This window comes from Mustelus asterias, chromosome 14 (genome assembly GCF_964213995.1).
Source record: "Mustelus asterias chromosome 14, sMusAst1.hap1.1, whole genome shotgun sequence".
NCBI classification, from domain to species: domain Eukaryota; kingdom Metazoa; phylum Chordata; class Chondrichthyes; order Carcharhiniformes; family Triakidae; genus Mustelus; species Mustelus asterias.
Genome location: NC_135814.1, coordinates 57,820,611 through 57,844,837, shown reverse-complemented (window position 1 = coordinate 57,844,837; position 24,227 = coordinate 57,820,611). Strand labels below are relative to the sequence as shown.

Sequence of the window (24,227 nt, the reverse complement as noted above, 5' to 3'; positions counted from 1 at the left end):
AAATTAAACACATGGACATTAGTGCAAATTATCTGTAGATTTTAGAAAATGTATTCTGCGCCTAACCAGTTAACGCATATTTTACCATTCGAATAATCAACTAACGCACCAAATATAGCGCGATAAGACTCATTCGACTTTTCCAACTGAACAAAGCCCCACATCAGCATAGCGTCCAATGTGGTATAAACAATGGACATCTTTTTAATTCTCGCCGTTGAATTCAATTACCTAAGACAGTTTTGATTTTTAGAAAAACAGCAAGTTGATTATATTAAAATGTGCATGCATTATTAGGCGGAAAGGAAAATGGGCCGGTTCTTGGTGCGGCCACAATTGAGTTGAATAATATTGCACGGTCCTATTGTGTTTGACAATGTGCGGCTTCAAGTAAAAATGTTGAGGTTAAATTCTGCTGTGAGTCTGTGTTTACAATACTCGCGTTTCGGTAATATCCAGTAAATTGGTAGTGGCCTCCCTTAACATTATACTGCAACGTTTTACATTTCCCAAGAACGCTGCCCGCTATGAGAGAACGGCGAAGCCTCATTTTATCTTTAGAGAATGAAAATGTTGAACTCAGGTTGTGGAGTAAATACCAACATTTGCAACGCTAGTGTCCAAGCCAAAATAACACACTTCTCTTTTGCATCGGCTCCTCTTTTAGAATTATTAGCAACTTATTTTAGGCCGATTTGTTTTTCTCAATGCATCACATTTCTCAATAATGAAAACATTAAGGCGGCTGCTACTGATTTAACATTTAACAATAACAATAATATCAAAATATATCGATAGCAAACCAAATTAAATAAAGCAGTAAATATATTGCGTCTACCTTGTTGAACTATGTAACTAATTCTGGGGACAAATATGACTTTAGATAATTCAGTCTGAGGCGCAGTTCCTAAGGTAACAACACAATTTTATTTCTAACATTGCATCAACGACAGGAATATGATATTTTAAATATTTTTATTTCCACAATTAATAATTCTTGGTCTGTAAGTTAAGAATTGACTTTTTTCCGCTAATGTATATATTTATCTATTTACAATTTGACACGAATTGACCCTTTCTGTTAAAATCATGTGCTTTAAAATCAAAGCAGACACCGCCACCAGATCCTCACCGGAAAGGAAAACCACCGGTCGATCTCTGTCCCTTTTATGATCTCACGATGCCCTAAAAAAGCCGAACCAGTTTCTTTAGTAAAACTTCAAAATCGAAGCGTAATTGCGAACAAGGGGCGCTTAACCGAAGGCGCGTCTACACCTAACACTTAATGCACAAAAAAACACCCTCGGAATAACTCCAGAAAAATGAAACTCCTCAGTTCAAGGTCAATGTCGAATGGGGATCAAATCGCCATGTTTTTTCAAAGAAATGTTGTTAAACTTCGTTTTAGTGCAAAATGTGCTTTCGAATGAAAAATCACCTCAGGTAGAAAATGAGTACCCTACCAGGAAAAAAAATGAGGTTTTCATTAGAACTATTGTAACCAAGGAAGCGAATGGGGAGAAGAATCCACACTTTCCAGCTACCAGGACAAACGCTGCTTTATTGTTCGTGATGTTTTCTCAAAGCTCTCATTCCAAAACCATCGTAATTTCAATACAGTTTGTGAGTATCTATCGTAACTTAGATAAGAATATGCTGAAGAAAACCACAATCGCACAATTTCTGTGTTATATATTTCACAGAAACTAGGAGCAAGGCTAATTCACCTTCATTCTTTTGTTTACAATATAACATCAATGCCGGGCTGGTGCTTTGTCATCCGGGATGTGAACGCCAAACTGGCTAACATGTGGAAAATACAACTTGTTGCACAAACTCGGGAAGGTACACTAAATTTAGTGGATGCAAAATGTTAAACTCCAGATAATTAACAAAATTGAACACCCGGTATTTGCAAACTTTACGTAGCTGGAGTTGAAATACTTACTTTCAGCGCGCTTTTCTTGAAAAACACGCAATGCTGCTACCTAAGTCGCTAATGCAGCCTTTCAATTAAGATCTTGAAAGAAACAAATGTTGGCCTAATTAGTACTTCTGACACTGGTTTGCAGCGTAAAATACGAACGACCATCTTGTGGCCCGCGTTTCAGTGGCACTAACGATTATGTTGCATCGTGTTTTACGGCGGATTGTCCAGTAGATGGCGAACTGGCTCTGCGATCAGGGTAGTCCTTATTATTCATGATGCTAAATAAAGTCAAGGTCAAAGACCATAACGATAGTCAAGGTCAATGGTAAATAGAAATTTGACGTCAGATCGCTGAACATCCTTCAAAAAATGCATCTTGAAATCACGGAACTCCGACAAATTCAAGGAGAGAAAATCAGGCAATCTGCACGCACATGTTAAATATGACAGAATACGAAGTTTTATTTAACTTAATAAACCACGAGGCGTTTCAATTTCGTTCTGAGGTTGACGAAGAGAACCTATCCCGATGCACAGGAATATGGTTAGAAAGTGTTAGCAGATGGTAAATATAGATGCCGGGGTCAGGAGAATTATCACCTACTAAGGTCACGCTCATATAAATGCCGCCAATCGCACTTAGCTTAATTCTAAACTTCATCACTTAATATTTCTATTTTAAACAGGGGGGCTGATGGCTCTCCTCACTTGCTTATCCCGACACCAATTTTCCTTCAAAAGGCTACATTCACTCTCTTACGAACATGTTATTCACATCATCATGTTTTGTTTTAATTTACACAGCGAGGCCGACAGGAATGATACAACCGGTGTTTAAACATCTGCGCCGAGATTACAAGACTGCTCACTAAATGATTCATTTTAAGCTTAAGATTTAAAATAAGCATTAGTTCGATTAGTTACACGTTCAATTGCGTTTAAGAATCAAACAATATGTTTGAAATCACACATTTTGCCGTGACTCTCTTCAAAGTTGTTGGCTCGGATAACTAACTGCCACACGGTTTATTTACCTAATAATCCTTCATGGGAAACCTTACAAATGATTGGGATTGTAATGTGAAATGAGTACAGCCCCCATCTTGAATTAACCGCTACATAGGCAATGAGCTAATGGCGTGAGACCTGGTATTTTCTTTAGCCACCAGATTCTAGTGGCTAAGACCATATTTAAAATGGAACTCGCCACACGAGCCATTTTCTGCTTTCAATTTGGCCCTACTCGTAAGTTGTTTCAAAGCGCAACAACCAGGAAACAGCACATGTTTCAAATAGTTTAATTTTATATTTACAAGATGCGCAGCAAGTGAATACTAGGGAAAAATGTCAACATAAGGTATCATTATTATTATAAAGTGGTGGATTTCAACACACTCATGTTCAGCTCTTATGGTTTGTTAATACAGTAGTCCCTCTTTATGCTGATGTCGTTTGGAAGTTTGTACACCCCCCCCCCCCCCCGCCCCGCCAAAATTCCGCTGTACAAGGTAATTTGGTGACTTATGAACATGTGTAAATGCAAGAATGTGAATATTGCTGAACTTAATAGAAAATATGGCGATGTGATAAAACCAAAAATGTTGGATTCATTTACAGGAAAGATAAAACTTGAAGACAGTCAAAGTGTGATTTGTTTTAATATTGTACACGGCATAAATCAAAGAAAACCATGCGAGTTCATATTTAACTCATCCTGGGTAAAGAAAATGATGGACAAAATGAACAAATGCTTGCGTTAAAAATGTACATAAAACATAGAAATAACGCCGAACGTATCCGCTAATTTACTCGTATAGTTATCATGATTACAATAATGTAGTAATTTAACTATAGAGCGCAACAAGTTACTAATGAGAAAACAGATGTAAAAGGCACCGCATTCAAAACGACCAAGGGGCTTTCAAATATATTAGCGTTTCTTTTGAAAATAACAGAGTTAAAGGGACAAAAGATTCAAAATGCAGAAACATAGATTTTCATTCTTTAACGCATAACTTTTAAGGACATTTCAGATTCGACGAGCATTTCACTTGAGACTGAATTTAAGTTTAATGTTTACATTTACTGAGGACAACATAGAACATTCTGCAGTGAATAAAAGGAAAATCCTTTCAGTATCTAGGCTAAATAATTTATTATGAAAATGATTGTAAATTCGCTGCCGATTAATATGATAGAACATCTTATGAGATTGTACCGCAGTTGATCCGTAACTATCCCACTTATATTTAATTTCTAACTGGCACTGATTTAAAATGGTATTTTTGCAATATATTTTCAATCATTTACAAGAGAGTGGATTTTGTTGCTAGTATATATGATTAGCATTTGAACCCACTCGCAATGCAGCCATTGTACATCTTGCAAAGTATGGCTGAAAACCTATATGTTAAATAAGGATGGCTTTGCATTAAGAAAGTTATAAATACGTTCCATTTAATGTCAACGTTTGTGTTTAAATGTGTTATCAGTTGTCGTCGCCATTTTATCTGTATATTGCAAACCCTCCAGTAGCTCAACTGAACCCTCGAAACATTTACTTAAAACTGAACGAAGCATTACTTTGCAGCAGTATTTGCAATGTCACTCGTGAAAATAATCCAGCACGGTAACACAATACAAGGGTGTGAACGTGGAGCTGCTCACCCTTTTAAGATTGCCTTATTTCTTTGAAGGTGGTAAATGAAGTCAGATCAAGTATCTTTTTTTAAAGCAAAGATTCGCACAAAACATTTTGTGGAAATTGTCAGTTTAAGATTTTTTTTTGTAAATCCGAAGATGTGTCTTCAACGCCTCCCACATTCATTTGGTTCCCTTTGCTAACAGGAAAACCATCACATGTAATTTACAATGGGCCAATACTGGCTACTGATCTCTGCCGTATCAAGGTATATTTTCTTTGACTTTGGAAACCACTTTCTTCTCTTTGACTCTCCTGTTCTGAAACCAGATGGTAACTTGTCTCTCGGTCAGGTTGGTGGCTGTTGATATCCTGCGTCGTTTTTCCTTGGTTATGAATTTGTTTGTGGCGTACTCTCGCTCCAGTTCTTTGAGCTGGGTTTTCGTGTAAGGGACCCTTTTTTTCCTCCCTCGCCTGTAAATGTTTATATCAGTCTGATTGTGCATCATGTCTCCTGAGAGGGAAAATGCAAGTTAGAAGAACGTTTAACTTCAAAGCAGTAGCACTTCAAAGAATGTTATAAAAAAAGAATATTCCTATCCCACATTTTTGAGTTTTGAAACGTACTTTAAGTAACTCGGAGATATTTAGTCATATGGCCAATCCCATATTCCAGCGCATTAATTCACACATATGGTTATTCTGTGTTCCAGGTGTTACTCATCCGAAATATATTAATTGTTAAAAACTAGCGAATTCCTGACAATATTAAAAACCAAACCAATTGGAATTATGTTATTTCCTTTGAATTTAAAATAATTGTAATTTTTTTCAGTGAAAATTATTTCATAATACCTGAGAGAGGAGATTTCCAAAAATGTGGAGTCTGTGTCTGATCTTTAGGACAATACACTTGCCCGTTCCAGCCATTAGCAAATGACCAGGGCTGATAGCCCTCCATGGAAATTAAGGCTTCATGCCTTGGCTCTCCGTGGCCGCTTATTGTGGGGACAACTGGAACGTCCAAATAACCAGAGACCCGTTGGTATGGATTGGGGTAGCTCTGATAAAATGCAAATTCTTTTGCCCTGGATGACACCTCGTCAGGGGGGACAGGGGTATTAGTCAAACCCGAAACGTCCATGTATTTGTCCACTGGGTAACCGGCTAGAGATGCATGCGCACCAGGTTTCAGTCCAGTTTGCTGAATGCCAACATTACGACAACTGTAATAGCTGCTTCCAAAATGATAGCCGTAACTGATCGCTGGGTTTGGAGGGCTTGTCGGAGCTGGGCATGGGCTGCATTGCTTAGCAGATTCAGAAATGACAGAATGCGTTCGATCTCCGACGGAGTAAGCGGGACCCGAAGATAACGAGTTGTGATGAGCTCCAAATGCAGAGGGAGACAGAAAATTCCTGCATTGATTTGAAGGGACGTTCCCTCCCAGTCCTTCCATGTCCGAGTTAGCTGTGTTGTTTCTGTTGTGTAGGTACCTGATTGTATCAGTCCTCCAAGGGGCTGAAAGAAAAGAAGCTGTCATATCACGACCCACTGGAAACTAAGTACTGCTTTATAAAAGCAGCCCCGGGAGTGAGAAGAGGTGCTTATTTTCACTGATTAGAGTGTGCACTGGCCGAGTGAAACCTGATAGGTCGGTTCTGCCCACGTGACACACAGCAACTGGAGCTGGCTTCAGCAGTCATTGCAATCCCTTCCCGATGTTAAAACCATTTAATTTTTCCTGAATTAATTCATTGTAATTGACTACTTGATCTGTTGTGCATTGGAAAGAGAAAACGTGAAGGTGCTTTCCAAGGCTCTATTCTTACGGTGTTCACTGAGATTTATTATTGATACCTTGCACGATGTACACTTTGCAGGATCAGTAAATTATACGTATAGCATACATGAGATATTCTTTGAGTCGATTTTCTATTCGGCATGCTTTCTATTTCAAACAAAGTTTGGGATATCTTTTGCGAAATAACAATTTCAAACTGGCACTGAATCATAGCTTTTTATCAATGCACAGTGATGACAATTGTTTGCATTTTCGGATATGATAACGAAGACACTCGGCAATGACCTGCTTAGCATCAACATGTGTCGTTGAAGATAGTCTATAAATATTCCAGATATAAATCGACGCTGCATGCATGATTCTGCATACAAATGTGAAATAGATTGCAAAAATCATCCATTTTTTTTCTAACCAACTCTAAGACGCCCATTTCATTTCCGCTCAAATCCTACATATACTAAATCTTCAAAAGCTCGAGGGGAAATTAATCTGGTCGATATTTACTTTTCGCTCTGATATTCGATCTGTAAAAAAAAGACGATTTTATTCATTACTTCCCTTAAATTCGGCTTCTTTAAGTAGGAGGTATGGAGATTGCGGATGTCTGATATTTAATTTTGATGTACATGCGATATTCTCTATTTTGTATTACCCCATTGCCCTTTTGCATCGCATCATTTTCACATTTTGGGATTAGTTTGTATTTTACATCCAATTCGCCAAATGACTCCAAATGGTCAACTATCGAAACATATTTGTGGCAAAAAAATAAAGATATGATATCGGGGAAGGCCGCATTCTCTCAACTAAGGGAGCGCCGCATTTTTTTCTGCAGGCCTTGTTTTGGTTGTCTGAAATCTGTAAATTTGGACTTTGTGGGAAAGTTCCAGTGTATGATTGAATTCTCCCCATTGATATCAAAAACCGTAGGAGATAAACATAAATATTCAGCAATATAACTGTGCTACTGGAACTAGGGCTTGTTTGATTCCATTTTAACAATAAGATGAGATGTAGAAAAATATTTACATTTTCCACCAAAACGCATTTCCAATACACACATTCCCAAAGTTGCGAAATCGCGTTTTTGACACAAATCAAATGATACTTTGCAACCTACCTTAGAATAAACGGTTCATTATGTGCGGTACAAATATTGCCTTGTGTGTGTGATTAATTAAAAACGAAGAAATCCGATTCTCGGAAGATATTTGATGAAATTATGTATTGCAGTTAGATATTATAACAGAAGTCTCAGGGACATTTCACAGATGTTGAACGGAAAGAGGAAGAGTTTGGCTAACTGTGACTTGGTTTTCAATAGGTAATATTACGGAAAACTGAGCGTTCATCTTATTCTTCCACTGCACATATTTCCACATCTTCCTCAAGCCTGCAGAGCCGGTCAATTCCATGACGAAATGAACATTTCAAATAAACTTATCAGAATGCTTCGACAAAGAGTAATTGAAAAACTCCAAACAATTAGTCAACGGGATTCTGAGCACCAGCAAAATAAGAATTATGGCATTTTCAAAGGAAGCATTTTTAATCTTGTCTTAATTCTTCCCCTCCGCCCCCCGAATATCAGAGGGAGGATATGTGCCGTTATTTCACAGAGAAAGCAGATTCTATCTACAAGCGTCCGTGAGGTGGAGAAATTAATGAGCCCATTTTTTGCACTAAATTACATTCATCCCTTCCTGCGAATCCATTGCTTTATTTTCTTTGAAAAGATATTCTGCACTGACTTGATGCGCTTCGTTTATATTTAGTGAAGTCGTTCCCACAGCCTTTAAAAAAAAGACGAAGAAAAAGGATTTGAAATCAGCAAAGTCAATGCTGATCCTTCCTATTTGAGTATCTAATTTGAATAGGTGCAGCGTCTTTATTTAAGAGCATGCGGGCCGTGTCTTTCGTCAGAAAACGAAAACAAATAGCAAGTGAGCAGTTCCCATTTTCAGTGAGAGGAAAGCAGAAACGTGCTAGCGACTTATTTCGGATGGCTACTTTTATTTAGAATTCCGGCCAAAGCGCAGGATCGGATTTAAAAGTATGTCGCTGTCTCAAGTTGGTCGCATCAATGGCAATGTAGACAAAGGGGTTCTTGCCGGAAGTAGATGAAGTCCAAGGTCAAGGTGGAGAGAGAGGGAGGGGGCGAGGGAGAGGAAAAGAAAGATGGTAAATAGCGGTTTAAAGAACTCAACAGCTCCGTTGGATTTATGTGAACATTTCAAAAGATTGAAGTTAGCTGTGAATTATAACATAGCTTTGCAAAATTGTATGCTCTTGCTAAACCATGTCAGGTTAGTAATACCTGTGGTGCCATATAAAGTTAAACACTAATTTACATATAGGAACGTGCGTTAACTTTCTGATTCTGAATCATTTGGCAAATAAGACACTCGAAAATGGAACAAGATTCAAGAGGCTAATGGCGAAGGCCCGATACCAATTTTCGAGCCAAGCTAGGGATGGGCAGTAGATGTGACCTTGCCGTCTTCGCTTGTATCCCAGAACAAAACAAAAGGAGGGAGCCAGTTGTTGTAAATATTAACAATCCGCATGTTGTTGACAAAGGGTGACAGAAAATGTTGCTGTTTGAATGTTGCTTCTTCTCAATGTTATTTACTATCATGTGCTGATATCATTCACTTCACAGAATTGCAACATTTTCATTTTTAAAGAAGGGGGAATTTATTGGAACATTATGTTGCTTCCGAGCAATTCTCTACTCCTCTCTCCACCCCCCCCCCCCCCCCCCCGCCCCCATTCCCGGCGAAGTTCAACATCAACTTTTCACTGTCGCTTTGTGAATTCTGTGGACAGCCGTGACTGGGGAATCTTCCTCCGAAATATAAAACGTCCTTTATGCTTCTTTGATCATTAAAATTGATATTCTTTCCATTGCTGCGATTTACTTGATCTATTCAAACCGGTACTTGCGTTATTGAAAATAGCATTTATTGTTTAACATATTTGTAAGGTGTTATTCTGAATGATCTTTGGCGCATCAAGCCATTTGTTACCATAAAACAATAATAAAATTTCTGGTTTAAGCTCGAAACTGATTATATGGATAATTCTTTTTTTATACCTTGCCATTTTAAAAATAATTGTCAACAATCGCTATGAATTATTAGTGATTATTTTCTTTTACACAACCTGTTACATATTTTTCTAATTGTAACTATTAGAAAACAAGCTTTTCTGAATCCTAACCACTGTTGGATTATTTGCACCCTGAATTCGTGGAGCAGGGGACCACACAATATAGTACGTGCAAAATTACTCGCTGAAACTTGAGCTGCAAGCATGTTAAATTTGAAATTCAGAATGCGGAAGTATGTACTTAAGGGGATTTTCTCTAAAATTAGTTAACGATAATAGATGTTTTAAAAAAGTTGATAATTTATATATCCAGCTAGCAATATTTATTAAAGTGAGACTGACTATGTTACAGGTCATATGAGTCCCGTTTGAAAGCACAATATCGTAAACATGTCTTTTTAGTCAAACGTAATGGTTGATATTAATACATGAATGAAACCAGATTACACGCCACAAAATGTTCACCATATTTTTTCTTCCCAATTGGAAAATAAGTATGAACTGTCCCTAGCTGTCACAGTTCCAACCATATTACTTACCATACGTTTTTGAAATTAAATCCTAAACAGTTGCTAAAACTAGATCGAAATTTGCTTGAGATGTTTCAGACATACAGAAAAATTACCCTTGCAGTTAAAATGCACCTACATAAAATGGGTTTAGTCTGTCACCAATAATCAGGGTGACGAAATATATTTTTAATCTGACATTGCTCGCAACCAATTAATCACTTGATGTTGTGAAAGTCTCCTCCCTCACCTTTTGCACGTATGTTTCAGTTGAACCTACAAAAATAATTTATTGCAATATAAATATATTGCAGCACACGGTCATCACACGGTCTAAGCATCTTAGAGTGAACTCAATACAAATATTTCAACAGTTTTGAAGTTCTGCGTATCTGAAGAGAATATAATCATATTTAGAAATAAAATATTTGCTTAATTCAAAAGCGGGTGTTATGTGTTATTAAAATAGTGTCACGTTCCTTTGAGCGATAAATATAACTGAATGCGTCTTATTGTCTGCTGGGTTGACAGTACACGGAGCAACAAGTTTGTGTGAAACTTCGTCAGGTAAAAACTATTGCATTTTGAAAGAAAATGTTAGTTTCTGAAGCCAGCTCTTCTATAAAGGTACCACAGAATCTATCTGGGGTCTGATAGACGTTCATTTTCCCTTGGACTATATATTCTATACGAAATGACTTTAACTGTAGCAGCCCAAACCGTCACCTAAAATGTATTTCACTGGCAAGGCACATAATCTATCAATGAGCGGGAAAACAGTATGCTGATAGGGTGTCTGGAATTCAAATATAGTCCCAATGACAAAATCTATGCCTCTGCCAACGAATTAGAGTGGCATTGACGTAAACGTGCTTCCATAATGCATTCAAAAGAATTTCATAATTTTTTCAAGCAGAAATCCCAGTCTGGAGAGTGATGTTAAAGGAAGTGTTGAAGATATACTCATCCCAGTGTCTTGTTTTGCTCTAGATTGATATAGAAAATAAATCAATTCGACAGCTTGGTTTGTAAAATTAACCACCGCCAATTTCAATTGTTTGGACCGCATGCCATTCTCGTGCTCCTTACTATTTATACATTTGTCTGATGCACAAACAAATTGAACAATATGTTATACAATCGTGTGTCTGTTAAACCTTTCACTGCTGAAATAGCTATTTCCCCACGATTTGCAATGGTCTTGAATACAATTTGACGCAAATGTCTACAAGACTATCTATGTCTGTACCTTTAAGACCTGGCTGGCTGTAGGGATTCGCATTCTAATTAGTATTCTGTAACTTGATTTTGTGTCTCTGTGCACTCTTTGAGAGCACATTTCCACTCCATCTGACGAAGGAGCAGCGCTCCGAAAGCTTATGGTATTTGCTACCAAATAAACCTGTTGGACTTTAACCTGGTGTTGTGAGACTTCTTACTACAAGACTATCGCACAGCCAAAGTCGATAACTAGTGAAACCTTATTGAAGGGCAGTTGAAAAAAAAAACGGACAGGGGGTGGAGACCTAACTAAACCCTGGTTTTAAAGTGACAAATTTTAAATTCCCACCTCATCATTTGGAAACAAAAGATGTAAACCTGTCACGCTGCAGTTATCATTTCCCACCAATGATGGCGCTACCTGCGCACCCGGCGGGAGGCTGATTCCAAGTTGGTAAGTTTGCATTGGCAGTTTCTATTATAAAGGTAGACATAGGGATTTGCAATGGGAACGTTGAAAGGGAGCAAACATAGACATAAGATTTTGAATCTAAAGGCATTAACTGTTATTCCGCCAGTGTCTGTCTGTCAGGAGAATTAGACAGCAATTATTATGTATTTTCCCCATGGCAGAGTTGTCTAAGACCAAAGGGTATAGGTTTAACGTGAGGAGTAAGTAGTTTAGGGGGATCTGAGGGGGAAACAATCATCCAGAGGGTGATGGAAATATGGAACACGCTGCCTGGGAGGGTGGTGGAGCGAGAACTCTCGCAACATTTAAGAAGCATCTGGAGGAGCACTTAAATTGCAAGTGCTGGTAAATGGGATTAGTATAGATTGGTATTTGATGGTAGGCATGTAAATGGTCGGCCGAAGGGTCTGTTCCTCTGCAGTATGACTCTCTGGTTATCATGCTGATTATATTCCATAGCTGCTTGAAGAATATAAGTCTTAAAGATTTCTGTTTCAGAAATCCTACATAGTCCTACATAGAATTATAATGAGGGAGAGAAAGCCGTGGCTTTGTTTGAACAAAGCAAGTTGCTGTTCTGGCATTGTTCAACCAATATCACCGAATGCAGATTAGCTAGTCATTCATTACTTTGCATCTTGTAGGGCATTGCTTTTCCCAAATTAACTGCTGTTTCCCTACATAAAAATAATTGTGCTTCAAACCATTTTTCATTTTTCGTGGAGAATAATTTTGAAAGTGACAAAATTCAAGGTTTTCAAAAGCAAATGTGATACTTAACAGCCTTTTTAAATATTCAGTCAGGAGCTTGAAAACTGAAACATCTGAGAAATAATTGATTCGACTGACTAATTGTAAATCACTAATTACAATAATTTTACTCCAATTACTGTGGGGCTTGCTATACTTTTAAAACATTTCTTTGGACATGTACAATAGATATCAGAGTGTGGCTTTTGAAATTCAAATCAGACTTTTGGTCAAATTACGAGTTAAGAAATTGTGACCGACAATCGCTCAAAATATATTTCTTCCTTGCAACTTCTCTAATCATTGGGTAATCGCTTTTCAGGCACGTGAACGGCAGCATGATTTTATTTCCTGTATTGGGAGAATGTGGTGGGCTATAAGTGATGGCTTGTTTTCTTGGTCACCTGTGACTTTTGTTTTCAGTTATTTATATTGAAGATGTACCAGAGACGGGTCTTGGCTTTATGCTGTCTGGTTTGAAAAACACATCTCTGGTATACGCCCTTTGCAATTAAACAATATGACCACCACAGCAGAAAATGGGCCGATGGGTCTGGAGTCAATACAATCCCTCCAGTGCAGAAAGAGGCCATTTGGAAGTATTTTCCTTTCCTCGTGAAGTTTTCATTCCAAGCCCACGAGCTGATTCCAGCTCTGAAGCAACGATAAATATATTGCCATTTACACAGGTAAATAAATTGGGCGGATAAATATGCTGGGACGATTGGGAACAAATCAGAAGTAAGCAGATATTACACTCAGAATATACCCTGAAATATCAGTACATTGCACTTGGACAGCATGGATCGGTTTGGCTGACCGATGTTCCAGTTACCTCTACAGTTAAACAAAGCACTCTGTTCCATTATAGCTCACTGTGGTATTAAACAAAAGTATTTATTCTTTTGAGCTCAATAATCCATAGCAAAGTACTCCGCCTCCGTAACCACCGCAATGAAACATAATTTCAATTGTTCTATTTCTTTCCGAAAACCGATCTGTGGTTATCCCCAAATCAACAGGAAAAATATATAACTTTTAAGCTGTTTAAGTTTTAATTTTAATAGCTTTTAAACTGTATAACTTTTAATTTGTATAACTTTTAAACTGTAGAACCTTTAAACTGTACAGCTTTTAAAACTGCACCTAAGAGGAGAATAGCAAATGCATTATGAGCCATTGAGGAAATGGTCTAGACAGATTAAAATCCGTTCTATTTCATAAGCTAAATATTGCCATGAATATTAATATTTTTACATCAATACATTGCTGTCTCCAACTAACCAATGCTGGTCTATTCCAATTGAATCCCACTATGTGCTTTGATTAAAGCCTGTGAATTAATACATTTTTGAAGCAGAAGATAAGAAAAATGTTTTAAAGCAATTTTGAATTCAATGTTACTGAAGGAGGGCCTTCATAAAGTTGAGAAATTTATTCGAATATAGCACGCAATTACTTTGTACGATTATATGCATTCCAAATCATTCCAAATTTCAACAACATTGTTTACTATCCAAGAAACAATCTCCCTGGCAATCAAGATCATTGTTATCATTATTTAAGCATTAAAGGAAACCTTTAGAAAAGCATTCATATTATATAATGAATGGTAGTCATTATTTTAGAACATCAAGCTGCGCATTTTCTTTAAGAATCGAATTTGGCTCAAAGTATAAATATTTCTTGTTCCTCGCCTTTAGTACTGTTTCGCACAGAAAATTCACACCAATGTTACATAAAACTTTTCGCTCTTGTGCCGCTCTAAACGAAAAACATTGAAAGAAAAAACGCCTAATAATGGACGTGAATGGATATTTGACGAGACGTGACTTTGCCGTTACACATCTGAATATACGTTTCTGTAACCAGTCTTCCTTTGAGAAAAGGTTCGGGTTTCACAGTCCGGGATAACCTGACTTTACCGATTGTTGAACGCGGAGAAGCTTTTTCTCTTTCTGCCGCTGGTTCTGAAACCATATTTTGACCTGAAAAACAGACAGATCATTTGAAAATGGCAGGTGGTTAACAATAACCCCTTTAATATTCCAGCGGAGAAGCTGCGCCCACCTGTTGACTAGTAAGAGAGACGGCGTTGCGGGGACAGGTGTGTCCTGTAGAAAATGGAAGGGGATTCTCTTACCTGCCTTTCTGTTAATCCTAACTTGAACGATATGTTTAATCGAACTTCAGGAGTGAGGAAGCGATTATTTTCAAAGGCCATTTCCAGTTCAGCGATTTGCTGTTTGCTGTAAGGAATTCGTTTTTTCCTTTGTCTATGTATCGGGTTTTGTGATGTGGACCATTGAGATGCATATCCCAAAGCTGGGGAAACACACAGATCCGTCAACGTGTTGAATTAGCACGAACACAATAACTGACATTCTCAGCAGCGTATATGTCTTTACCTTCTTATATCGTTTTCCTGTCTACACGAACCCCATGTTAACAAAGCGTACAACAGTGTCATTCACCATCGCTTATTTTAATTGATGTTCGTTAATTTATCCTCAAATAAATGTATTGTCCAGTGACGAGAATTAATATCAAACATATTCGTAATAATTTACACATTTTGGGTTCTCAACCCTCCCCTTGTTCATTTGAATGAATAATTCACATTTTTCCAAAGTAAATCATTTTCAGTTGATCTTTTTGCTGCATTTGGATATTTTATGCACGAAGCACATTTTTTGCTTTGATCTCTGAAATGTTTCATTGAGAAATAAAGATCGAGCAATTGAATTAAGTCGGACTAACATAAACTAACCACTCCCTTTTATATATTTCTCGTGTTGAAGATATATCCTGAGATTTATAACCGCCCTAAGGGAAAACGGACTATTTTAGATCTCCTAAAGTTTAATGGGCATATTTTTCCAAAATGGCATTTGAAGATGGAATGCCCAGTTCACAGTAAGTGCAACAGTCGAAAGTAAAATACAGAGCACCTGGTGTTACTAAGAGACAGGGAAAGACAATATTTTAAAACATATATCGCAATTCTTAACTTATCTAACACGGAAAGACAGGTATACAGTGTATGAGAATGTGCTGTCAGACTGACCTAAATGCCTTGGGACACCGGCTATTGTAGGGTTGAGCGCTCCTCCTGTAAACGGTGCCTCGCAGTACTGAGAATGGCTAAAAGCAGCCATGCCCTGATTGTTGGGATCTGTCTGGCCAGGTGCAGCCCGGGGATATTCTAAAGGCCAATGTTGGTAAATTGGGCAGTTTGTAGGGTATTCACTTCTGGTGCACAGGTTGTGCCGGTAGCTAGTAAACGAAGATATATGACTGTCATTTCGAAACTGGTTTGTTGGGAATTGTCCTGCCGCAGGTGACATAGCAACTGTCTCCCGATCTGCGCTTCCGAACGATCCACAAGTCGAAATATCTTCGGAGTACAAACCATGGCACTTTCCACTTGAAGTGGTTTTCAAATACGGTGGGACGATAGCAGAAGAAATGCCACAGTTAGTGGGAAGTACTGGTGCCATTTCCGTAGGCCGCACTTCATCTTGCAGTATTCCTGTTTTATCGCTAGATGTCTCTAACGTCAGTTTGTACTGCAGGGAAGTCGCATCCATCTTATAACTTCACTAAATGATTGTGTTCAATCCAGCCACCTGCAAATATAATCCCTCTGCAATTTTTCTGTCGTTACTTGCCAGCGTAAATTTCTCTTTGTTCCAAACGTTGAGAATGATATGCGTGGCAGGCACTGAGCAAATACTTTAACTACCACCTCCCAGAAATGGAACTAAACGATCCATTAAGTGCACAAACTACACCCTGGTCCAAACTACCTGATCTTTTTATTGCTGTAACTCTACTGCAGTTGGTAAATAAAACGCAGTGTGGACTCTTTGCAAATTAAACTTTGTGAGCAAACGTCAAGGACAGGGTTGCGTTACAGAGTGACACACTTGGACTGTAGTTATTGTACTGTTGACTCAAGGTCAATGTTGAGTTTCTGCGATCATTTTGTGTCACCTTACTCTTTCGGTTTTTCTTTGCCTGACGTTCCCCCGGTGATCTCAGGTGACACTATTTGATTTTGGGGCATTTAGACTTAAAAACGTGCCGTTTTAAAAAAAAAACTCAAGCAACACAATTGAACAATCGTTTAGTAGAATCGTGAGCTGTGATCTGGAATAAACCTCTTTCGTGACATTGCAACTTGCGTCAGGCAAAAAGCATTTAAGGACATTTTATTGCCTGCTATAACCCTTAACGCTCTAGAATTACACCTCGAGGTACCTGCATTAGACGATCGAACAAATATTTAGTCTGTTGCGGTGAACCTTCTTTGAGCTAGCTAAAGTGGACTACCGCTGCGTCCAGAAATCTGGTGCACCATACTTATTAATTTTAACCAGCTTTGCTGACTGATTGAAACTTTCCCTTCACACAGTGTTAAAGGCAATTAAAATGTAAATGACGGGGATCATGGATTTTGATATCATGCAAACTATTTTTTCAAGAGAATGCCCTTGCCATTATCTTTTCTTTGTATTGTGTTTAATACTCTTGCTCAGATTCATTAATCAGTATTATACCAATGTCAAAGAGAATTGACATAATCCTGCATTCTGTCGCCAGTTAACCATCAACCAGGCATACAAAGATTTTGCGTTCAGGACCGACAATGAAATTTCAGCAGACTATAGCTTATGAGATAAATCTGATGAAAATGTTACATCCAATCGCCATTTTTGTCTCATCACTTGCCCTTTATAAAAATGAAGATTTCAAGATATGCATGTACACCTGTTTTGACAATGGCACAAGAAGTCAATTGTTAGTTAGCCAGCTAACTTCTCACCCATAAAATAGGAAAACAAAATTCCAGAGGTTCAGTTTTATTCGGAAAGTAAATACAAAACAGTAAATATATTAATTTTGCTCTTAGAGCAGACTTTTCAAATTATGTCGACGTAAAATCGGTGATCAATAAAAAAAGGTAACTCATATGAACAGCAAATGTTTTAATTTGGTTTCTAAAGTAGTGCAGTATATCCAAAAGCCGCTGGCTCTTAGAGAAATTAACTTTTCGGAGCCTCTCTGAAAGTAATGCGACTGTTAAAATCAAAGCAAACAGATGAGGGCGCCAGAGGACAGATATTTCGAGCGAGTGCATTTAATTTCGAGTCCGTTCATCTTTGTTTATCTAACAACTCCACTCAAAGATTACTGCAAAGCTTCGCAATTAATTCGTCGTAACATTCATTCATTTTGATTGGCGGGCTGCAGATAATATTATCAAACAAGGTTCAAAATAAAGCATGAATAACATCTTAGCATCAATCTCTGAAAAATGCTTGTTTTGCAGAAATGTTGTGCTTTATTTCGTACCAGATACACCAGTTGTTTTTTAGTATGTTTTTGAGGTAACGATCCGAACATACGAGCTGTTTCGAGAACGCGAAAAGGTTGATTATGTTTGCCAACCGAGAAGACACATTTGCTAACTTGTGCTCAAATCATTTCCCACGTTGTAAAAAAACGTTCTTCGCCTACGCCAGCAATTTAAATACGCTATTTATGATCTCTTCCAACTTGTATTAATTTTTTATTAGGAAACAATAACATTAAAATGGTGTCTCCAGCACTTTACAGAATCCGCCGTTGTTACACGAAACCCTTAGGGAAGAAAACATAATTTTTACATTGCAAGTTTTAATATAATATTGAATGCATTTTCTTAACCATAATTAGAATTAGTCTCTTATGTCTTTCCATAAATCGTTGCAATATTATTGCCCTTTTCCATTGCCCTTGTTTTAGACATTTATTGTCCGGTGATGTTTTGCTTAAATGCAAAAATGAGCGTAAATGCAAGCGGTACGAATATGAAAACGGATTTTCGATTATAATCTGGGAAAAAAAAATGCGAATATATATATATATATATACAGATATATAAGATAAGGGCCTTGCAGCTTTTATTCCATTGGCATAGGGGACACGGCACTAATTAAAACATTTAGCAGCAGTGATATAGGTTCCGCTTATGCATTATTTAATATAAATTATGCATCTCGGACGCTTTTGCTACATTGTCATTTCCCATAAGGGGATCTCGGTAGAAACTATCCTGTGATAGTCACACTGCAGATCAGTTACGCCTTAAATTAACATTTCACGCGTGTATTTCGCAACTTAGGTCATGGCTTTCGCTTCTCCTCGGTAAACATTGATTTCGAAAACCAAAGTAACTACGGCGATGATGACAACAACAGCAAATTCATCATCATTATCATCACGGCTATCAGCGTCATCATTACTACCACTATTAACAGCGAGAGTAGCTGGTCCACACACATTCTCCATCTTCCAAATCCTCCCTGGAATATTACACTTCCAACCGCAAATGTTGCTTAGCCTTCATATCTGCCCGTGGACATGGGATAAATTGGTAATAGCTACAGGTAAAGGATTAACCTTTAGCAGTCTCTTGTTTCGAGCTAAATGCCTGCCGTGTGGAGTTCAAATTGAGGTTAAAATAAATCTTAGCAAATCACTTTGAAGACTATATGCCAATGATTTGGTTTGGAAGGAAAACAGGATTGAGGAAAAACGTGCTTTTATAACTTTTTGACGGAAGTATCCTGCGTAACGCACAACACAAACGCAAATAGGATATTTTACGGGAAATTAAAAGGACCATATAAATGCGTAATGCACTTGGAGAGAGTGGGAGACAGAGGTAGATGCACACTCATAGAGCCAAACTGCCTCAAAACCAGATCAAGTTATCATCTACAAGTAATGATGATCGCGCAAAAGACATCATTCAATTGGTGAAAAAGTTTAAAACATTAAAAAAAAACTTTATTCTCATATACAACACATATTAGCGAAAATGGCATTGTCCTTGATTAGAATTGTGATGATGTACAAGTCAAAGATACATTCCAGTGCTTAAACGTCAGAAATACTCAGTACATAAACCAATGGACGATATGCTAAAGAAACTCCATTCAGGTTATCCGAATATGTGCAGATTAAACAGGAGTGAGAGACAGAGAAAGGCAGCAATTAAAACTGGACACCCCAGTTATCGGCATTGGTGTATGTAAATAGAGATAACATGAGCAATGACCAGACAAGAGGCTGGGCGGAGGTGGTCAGCAGACAGAGAGACACAAATATGGAAAAGTCGGAATATTAAATTGCGATTGCAAAAAATCCGACTTCGCATTGTCAACAAAACGTATGATGGCGTTTCCAAATCCGACTGACTAAATACAGCAAATATAGTCATCTGCTCTGAAAGAACAAACCGTTAAACTTAGTGCTTCTATTTACCTACAATGCTCGCCCACGTTCACGCAAAAGTGTGATGAGAAAGATGCTATTATCAGAAGCCGATAAGAACAGCAAAGCAAAATCAGAACATAATGATCTGGCTAAATGTACAGGGAAATGCTGTAATGTTCATTTTATTAATCAGACTGTCAATTCCACCCCAGAGGCCAAAACCCAGAGCATCCGGGCATACGATGATCGGCTGAGGACAGGGGCTGTCCTCAGATTCTTCTCTACCTGGATGTATTCGCCTGTCGCTAGGCCGCCTTCATCATCCACTGACAGACGCTTGTATTTATTTGCTTATAAACCTGTTACAATAAATGATTATTCGAACAGCGTCATTCGTACCTTAATGACGAGCACTAGTTTGATGAATGACACATCGGGAGAAAGGAAGCACGGGTCATTTTGACCAGTCCTTCCCTCGCATTGACATAACACTTTTTCTTTGCACCAAAAAGATAAATTTCGAGACACTTGCGGGGCTTGGATGTGAATTGGCCACAGCTGCAAGATCATCATTAGTGTAGCATCAGTCTGCAACCTGCTCTCAGCTTCGAGATGGAAAGAATAAGAAAAGAAATAATTCTGATGGAACGAGGGCTGCATAGTCCTGCTGGCAAAAAGGTTTCGAATTTGTCAGACTCAGCGGGAAATGCAGTGGAGGAGGCCCTTGAAAATTCTCATCACAGTGGTCGTCTCAGCCCCAGACCAACTTCCGCCTCCCTTCACCACACTGTTGGGGACACCCCAACAAACGGCAAATTTGAGATAGACAATTTATTCCATCATCAACATTCGAGCGACAGCACGTCCTCGTCTGAAATTTCCTCTTCGGAAACCAGGAAAAAATTCTCCCTTTACTCAGAACTTGCTAGCCGGGAGAAAGAAGCAGATATGAACAGTGATGTTGATGTGGGCTGTTCGACACTCCGCTCTCCAGCCGGCGTCAGTACAACGCAGCTGAAAGAAAATGCAAACAAAGGTAAACATTTATTTGTTAAACGTTTCTCGGAAATTAAGCTGCTTACCTCTGCACAGGGTCTAATGAATGTGCAGGGGGAAAGAGTCATTTGGAGAAGGTTCTGTTGTGATTCATCCAAGATTCGGAATGCATTTCTATCGATGGTCTGCCAATGCAGAATACAAGGCTGATGCACAGTAAACTGTAATAAAAAACCGAAGTGCAGTTTTCCGAATAATCCTCTTTAATACTGGTAAGTATTTTATTTTCCAATAAAGTACAAAACGCCCGTAAAACGTAATTTTGCCTTTGAAAGTTATATTGCAAGACACATTAGGATTGAAACAATAACAGTGATATTAACATTGAAGGCGCTGACATTGTTAAGAGACCCATTTTTACTTAAGGAATAATTATGAAAAAAATCATATCTCTAAATTGGGAAAAAAACCTTTATATTTTTACGCCAACAATATTTCCGTTATTGAGAAACGTATCAGTAAAAGTATTATTATTCTCATGACAATATGTTGAGAGTATTCGTTTGTTCCATCATCGAAATTGAATATCATGAAATTGAAGGCTTAAGTACTAAAAATGCAACAAATACAACTGCATTTGACTTTTTGTCTTGAAATCGACAGAATTTCAGAGAGTTTTCAAACGGAGCTTTTTTCCTGTCCTTTAAAGATTTTGGTACAAAATAAACTTCCCAGTTCAGTGATGCGCTTTGTTCAGATTCAAAATATTGATAAGTGAAGTATTTAAGAATGTCAATGCCTCTGTAGATAAAGCAAAATGAGTAAGAAGTGTCTGGAGGTTGTTTATTCCGTGCAAATTCAGATGCCTAATGGATGGATAGCTCAGAACCTTTATCTATACATAATTACCGAAACTTACCACAAATTAACTACATATATTTGGTTATGCAGAGACTCATAGAACTTTATTGACTCTAATAACAGTCCCCATTTGTAATGATGACAGCCAGCATTAATTATGTGGCATCAAAGTTGCCTTATTAATTTGCACTCATGGTTTACCGATCTTAAACGTATTGGTTTTCTTTTTTTTTCCTCCCAGTGTATTCTGACAATGGCAACTCAACTAATACTTCGTCGAATGGGTCCAATATTACGAATCTGAACGGCAACTCCAGTTCAATAGGCAACTCGGGTTCTGGTCCTGACCAGGTGAGACGGTATCGAACAGCGTTCACCCGAGAACAAATCGGTAGGCTAGAGAAGGAGTTTTACAGAGAAAACTATGTGTCCAGACCCAGGCGATGTGAACTGGCGGCCGCTTTAAACCTGCCCGAAACTACTATCAAGGTGCATACTGTTTAACTCGTGTCTTTATCCGAATTTTGTATCAATAAATTGCACTCTTTTGAGTTAATGTACGTATTATTAAAATATTACAACGATGTGTTTCGGACCCATTATTATCCGGTTAACATTGGGGAGAGGTCCAGAGATATACGCTTAGCCTTTCATAAGTGATGTTTTAATTCCACTGACAACACTACTTGCAAAGCATTTATTTCTAATTGAGGTGTGCAATAAGCTGGGGTAAATGGGCTGCAATGTGTTGACGCTGTGCATTTTCTTTCTTGCTGCAGGTTTGGTTTCAGAACCGGCGGATGAAAGATAAAAGGCAGCGACTAGCCATGTCCTGGCCGCACCCGGCTGACCCAAGTTTTTACACCTACATGATGACCCACGCAGCGGCCACTGGAAGCCTGCCGTACCCTTTCCACTCTCACGTCCCCCTGCACTACTACCCGCATGTGGGTGTCACAGCCGCAGCCGCCGCGGCCGCCGCCACGGGCGCCACGCCCTTCCCCACCTCCATCCGCCCGCTCGACACCTTCCGCGCCCTCTCGCACCCCTACTCGCGGCCCGAGCTGCTCTGCAGCTTCCGCCACCCGGGCCTCTACCAGTCGCCGCACGGCCTAAACGGCGGCGCGGCCTCGGCGGCGGCGGCGGCGGCAGCGGCGGCGGCGGCCGCCGCCTCCACCCCAGGCGGCGCCGCGCCCTGCTCCTGCCTCAGTTGCCACAGCAACCAGAGCGGCGCGCTCGGGCCCAGGAGCGCGAGCTCCGACTTCACGTGCACCGCGGCTGCGCAGAGGTCGGAGAGCAGCTTCCTGCCCTACTCGGCCGCCGTGCTCAGCAAATCAGCGGCCGTGTCGCCGCCTGACCAGCGGGAGGAGTCCTCCCTCACCAGATAACTCACCCTGCCTGGGGCTGCTCACCAAGGCCAAGGGAGACCTAAGTGGCACATTGCTAAACTTTAAAAAAACCCCACCGCCCCTCTTAATAATTACAGCTTTGGTGCAAATTCATGGACAATTTTCCATTAGCACCGTTTTAAAGAGATGTACTATCCTTTTTTGGTATGGACTACAAAGCTATGTTTCATTGGTAATCATTCTTCCCAGGATTCATTCAACCCACTTCTAAACATTGCAAAAGCTCCCCCAAGGATTATTGAAAAGTTTTTTTTTAATTGTCCTCTTAATTGTACGCGACTGCACAGAAAAACTGTGAACTTTTTTGAGCATTATCGTCTTTTCAGCTGACATTATAAGGGGACATTAGCATTTGATAAGACAGTTGGGACTAAATTCAAGAAACGTACAACTGTTTCAAAACAGTTTACCATCAAGGACAATGTCCAGCTACAACGGGATAATGTCTCTTTAAATAATGCTTACAAATGAAGGTCACTTTGGGAAACACGCGATTCCATTTATTCTATACGCCTTCTTTATAAGAAGACCCTTTTCTGTGAAATTGGGTACGTGCATGCCTACTGTTTTGGCCCAGGAGTGCCACCACCGGGTATCTGACAATTGTTCGCTGCCAGAAACGACTCCTCGAGGACTTTGGTAAAGTTCGAGGAAGACACATCAGACACCGCCAATGTTATTGCCATGTCAATTCCGATGCTAATAATGTGCAGATTATGACGAAAATTGCCAATCATGTACCTTGATGGACCTCCTTTGAATGTAGAATTGGAAAAAAGTTCCCTGCACTGAGACCTGCTGTCAAATACTAACAACCCGCTAAGGGAAGTCATTAGAAGAGATAGATAAGAGACTTGATACATAAAACATTGTTCATGGTGCATAGAATGTACAGGATTTAATGTGGTATTCGTTATCTGAAGTGATTTTGCAAAAACGCTACGTCCTCATTGTCCCACTGCCAATTTTAATTTTGGAAACCTATATTGTAGACATTCTGTGTCCACTTTCCCTTGAAACCAGTATGGTACTGATGTGAACAGCCTCATTAAATCAACCTAGAAATTTCCATAATGCGCCCCATACAGCCACTTCACTCTTCACTTAATGGGATTCTTCAGGAAAAAATGTAACTCACAATTTTTTTCACTGTGCATACTTCCCACAGGGTCCTTTGTCAATCTCTTGTAAATTAACTCATTAAATTATGTAATATTTCAGTTCCCCCATTCAGTGATTATTGTACAATACTCATTC

At 38.9% G+C, this 24,227-nt stretch overlaps 3 protein-coding genes across 5 annotated transcripts in view; 1 reads left to right on the top strand and 2 right to left on the bottom strand.

Moving 5' to 3' along the window:
* Positions 1 to 3,571: 3,571 nt before the first annotated feature.
* Positions 3,572 to 10,128, bottom strand: LOC144503700 (homeobox protein Hox-D13). 3 transcript variants are annotated; one of them, XM_078228449.1, is made up of 3 exons: positions 10,026 to 10,128; positions 5,427 to 6,092; positions 3,572 to 5,085 (listed from the first exon to the last, which is right to left on the bottom strand). In XM_078228449.1, exons 2-3 carry the CDS (start codon positions 6,028 to 6,030, stop codon positions 4,835 to 4,837), a joined length of 855 nt encoding a protein of 284 aa, XP_078084575.1. In that variant the 5' UTR covers positions 6,031 to 6,092; positions 10,026 to 10,128; the 3' UTR covers positions 3,572 to 4,834. The 3 variants fall into 3 exon arrangements, with proteins under 3 accessions (XP_078084575.1, XP_078084574.1, XP_078084576.1); XM_078228448.1 differs by lacking the exon at positions 10,026 to 10,128 and adding an exon at positions 7,496 to 8,571 and having other exon boundaries at positions 5,427 to 6,899; XM_078228450.1 differs by lacking the exon at positions 10,026 to 10,128 and adding an exon at positions 7,496 to 8,564.
* A 3,188-nt stretch (positions 10,129 to 13,316) lies between these two features.
* Positions 13,317 to 16,275, bottom strand: LOC144504052 (homeobox protein Hox-D11-like). Its single transcript, XM_078229215.1, has 3 exons — positions 15,506 to 16,275; positions 14,582 to 14,763; positions 13,317 to 14,426 (listed from the first exon to the last, which is right to left on the bottom strand). The coding sequence occupies exons 1-3, from the start codon at positions 16,026 to 16,028 to the stop codon at positions 14,337 to 14,339; spliced, it is 795 nt and encodes a 264-aa protein (XP_078085341.1). The 5' UTR covers positions 16,029 to 16,275; the 3' UTR covers positions 13,317 to 14,336.
* A 2,794-nt stretch (positions 16,276 to 19,069) lies between these two features.
* The window catches only part of evx2 (even-skipped homeobox 2), a 6,027-nt gene continuing 869 nt past the window's right edge, over positions 19,070 to 24,227 (top strand). The window contains exons 1-3 of the mRNA XM_078228447.1: positions 19,070 to 20,740; positions 21,803 to 22,050; positions 22,341 to 24,227. The exon at positions 22,341 to 24,227 is cut by the window's right edge and continues 869 nt beyond it. Coding sequence (XP_078084573.1) covers positions 20,317 to 20,740; positions 21,803 to 22,050; positions 22,341 to 22,949 — 1,281 coding nt within the window. The 5' untranslated portion in view covers positions 19,070 to 20,316 and the 3' untranslated portion in view covers positions 22,950 to 24,227. The remainder of the gene's footprint in view (positions 20,741 to 21,802; positions 22,051 to 22,340) is intronic.

Bases quoted from the DNA above. Each gene is read 5' to 3' on its own strand.
- LOC144503700 (XM_078228448.1), bottom strand. From the start codon at position 6,114: ATGACAGCTTCTTTTCTTTCAGCCCCTTGGAGGACTGATACAATCAGG. The intron at 5,086-5,426 runs GTATTATGAAAT...TTTCCCTCTCAG, and splicing joins TTGGAAATCTCCTCTCTCAG to GAGACATGATGCACAATCAG.
- LOC144504052 (XM_078229215.1), bottom strand. From the start codon at position 16,028: ATGGATGCGACTTCCCTGCAGTACAAACTGACGTTAGAGACATCTAGC. The intron at 14,764-15,505 runs GTCAGTCTGACA...GTGTTTCCCCAG, and splicing joins CGGTGTCCCAAGGCATTTAG to CTTTGGGATATGCATCTCAA. The intron at 14,427-14,581 runs GTAAGAGAATCC...TCTGTTTTTCAG, and splicing joins TAGGATTAACAGAAAGGCAG to GTCAAAATATGGTTTCAGAA.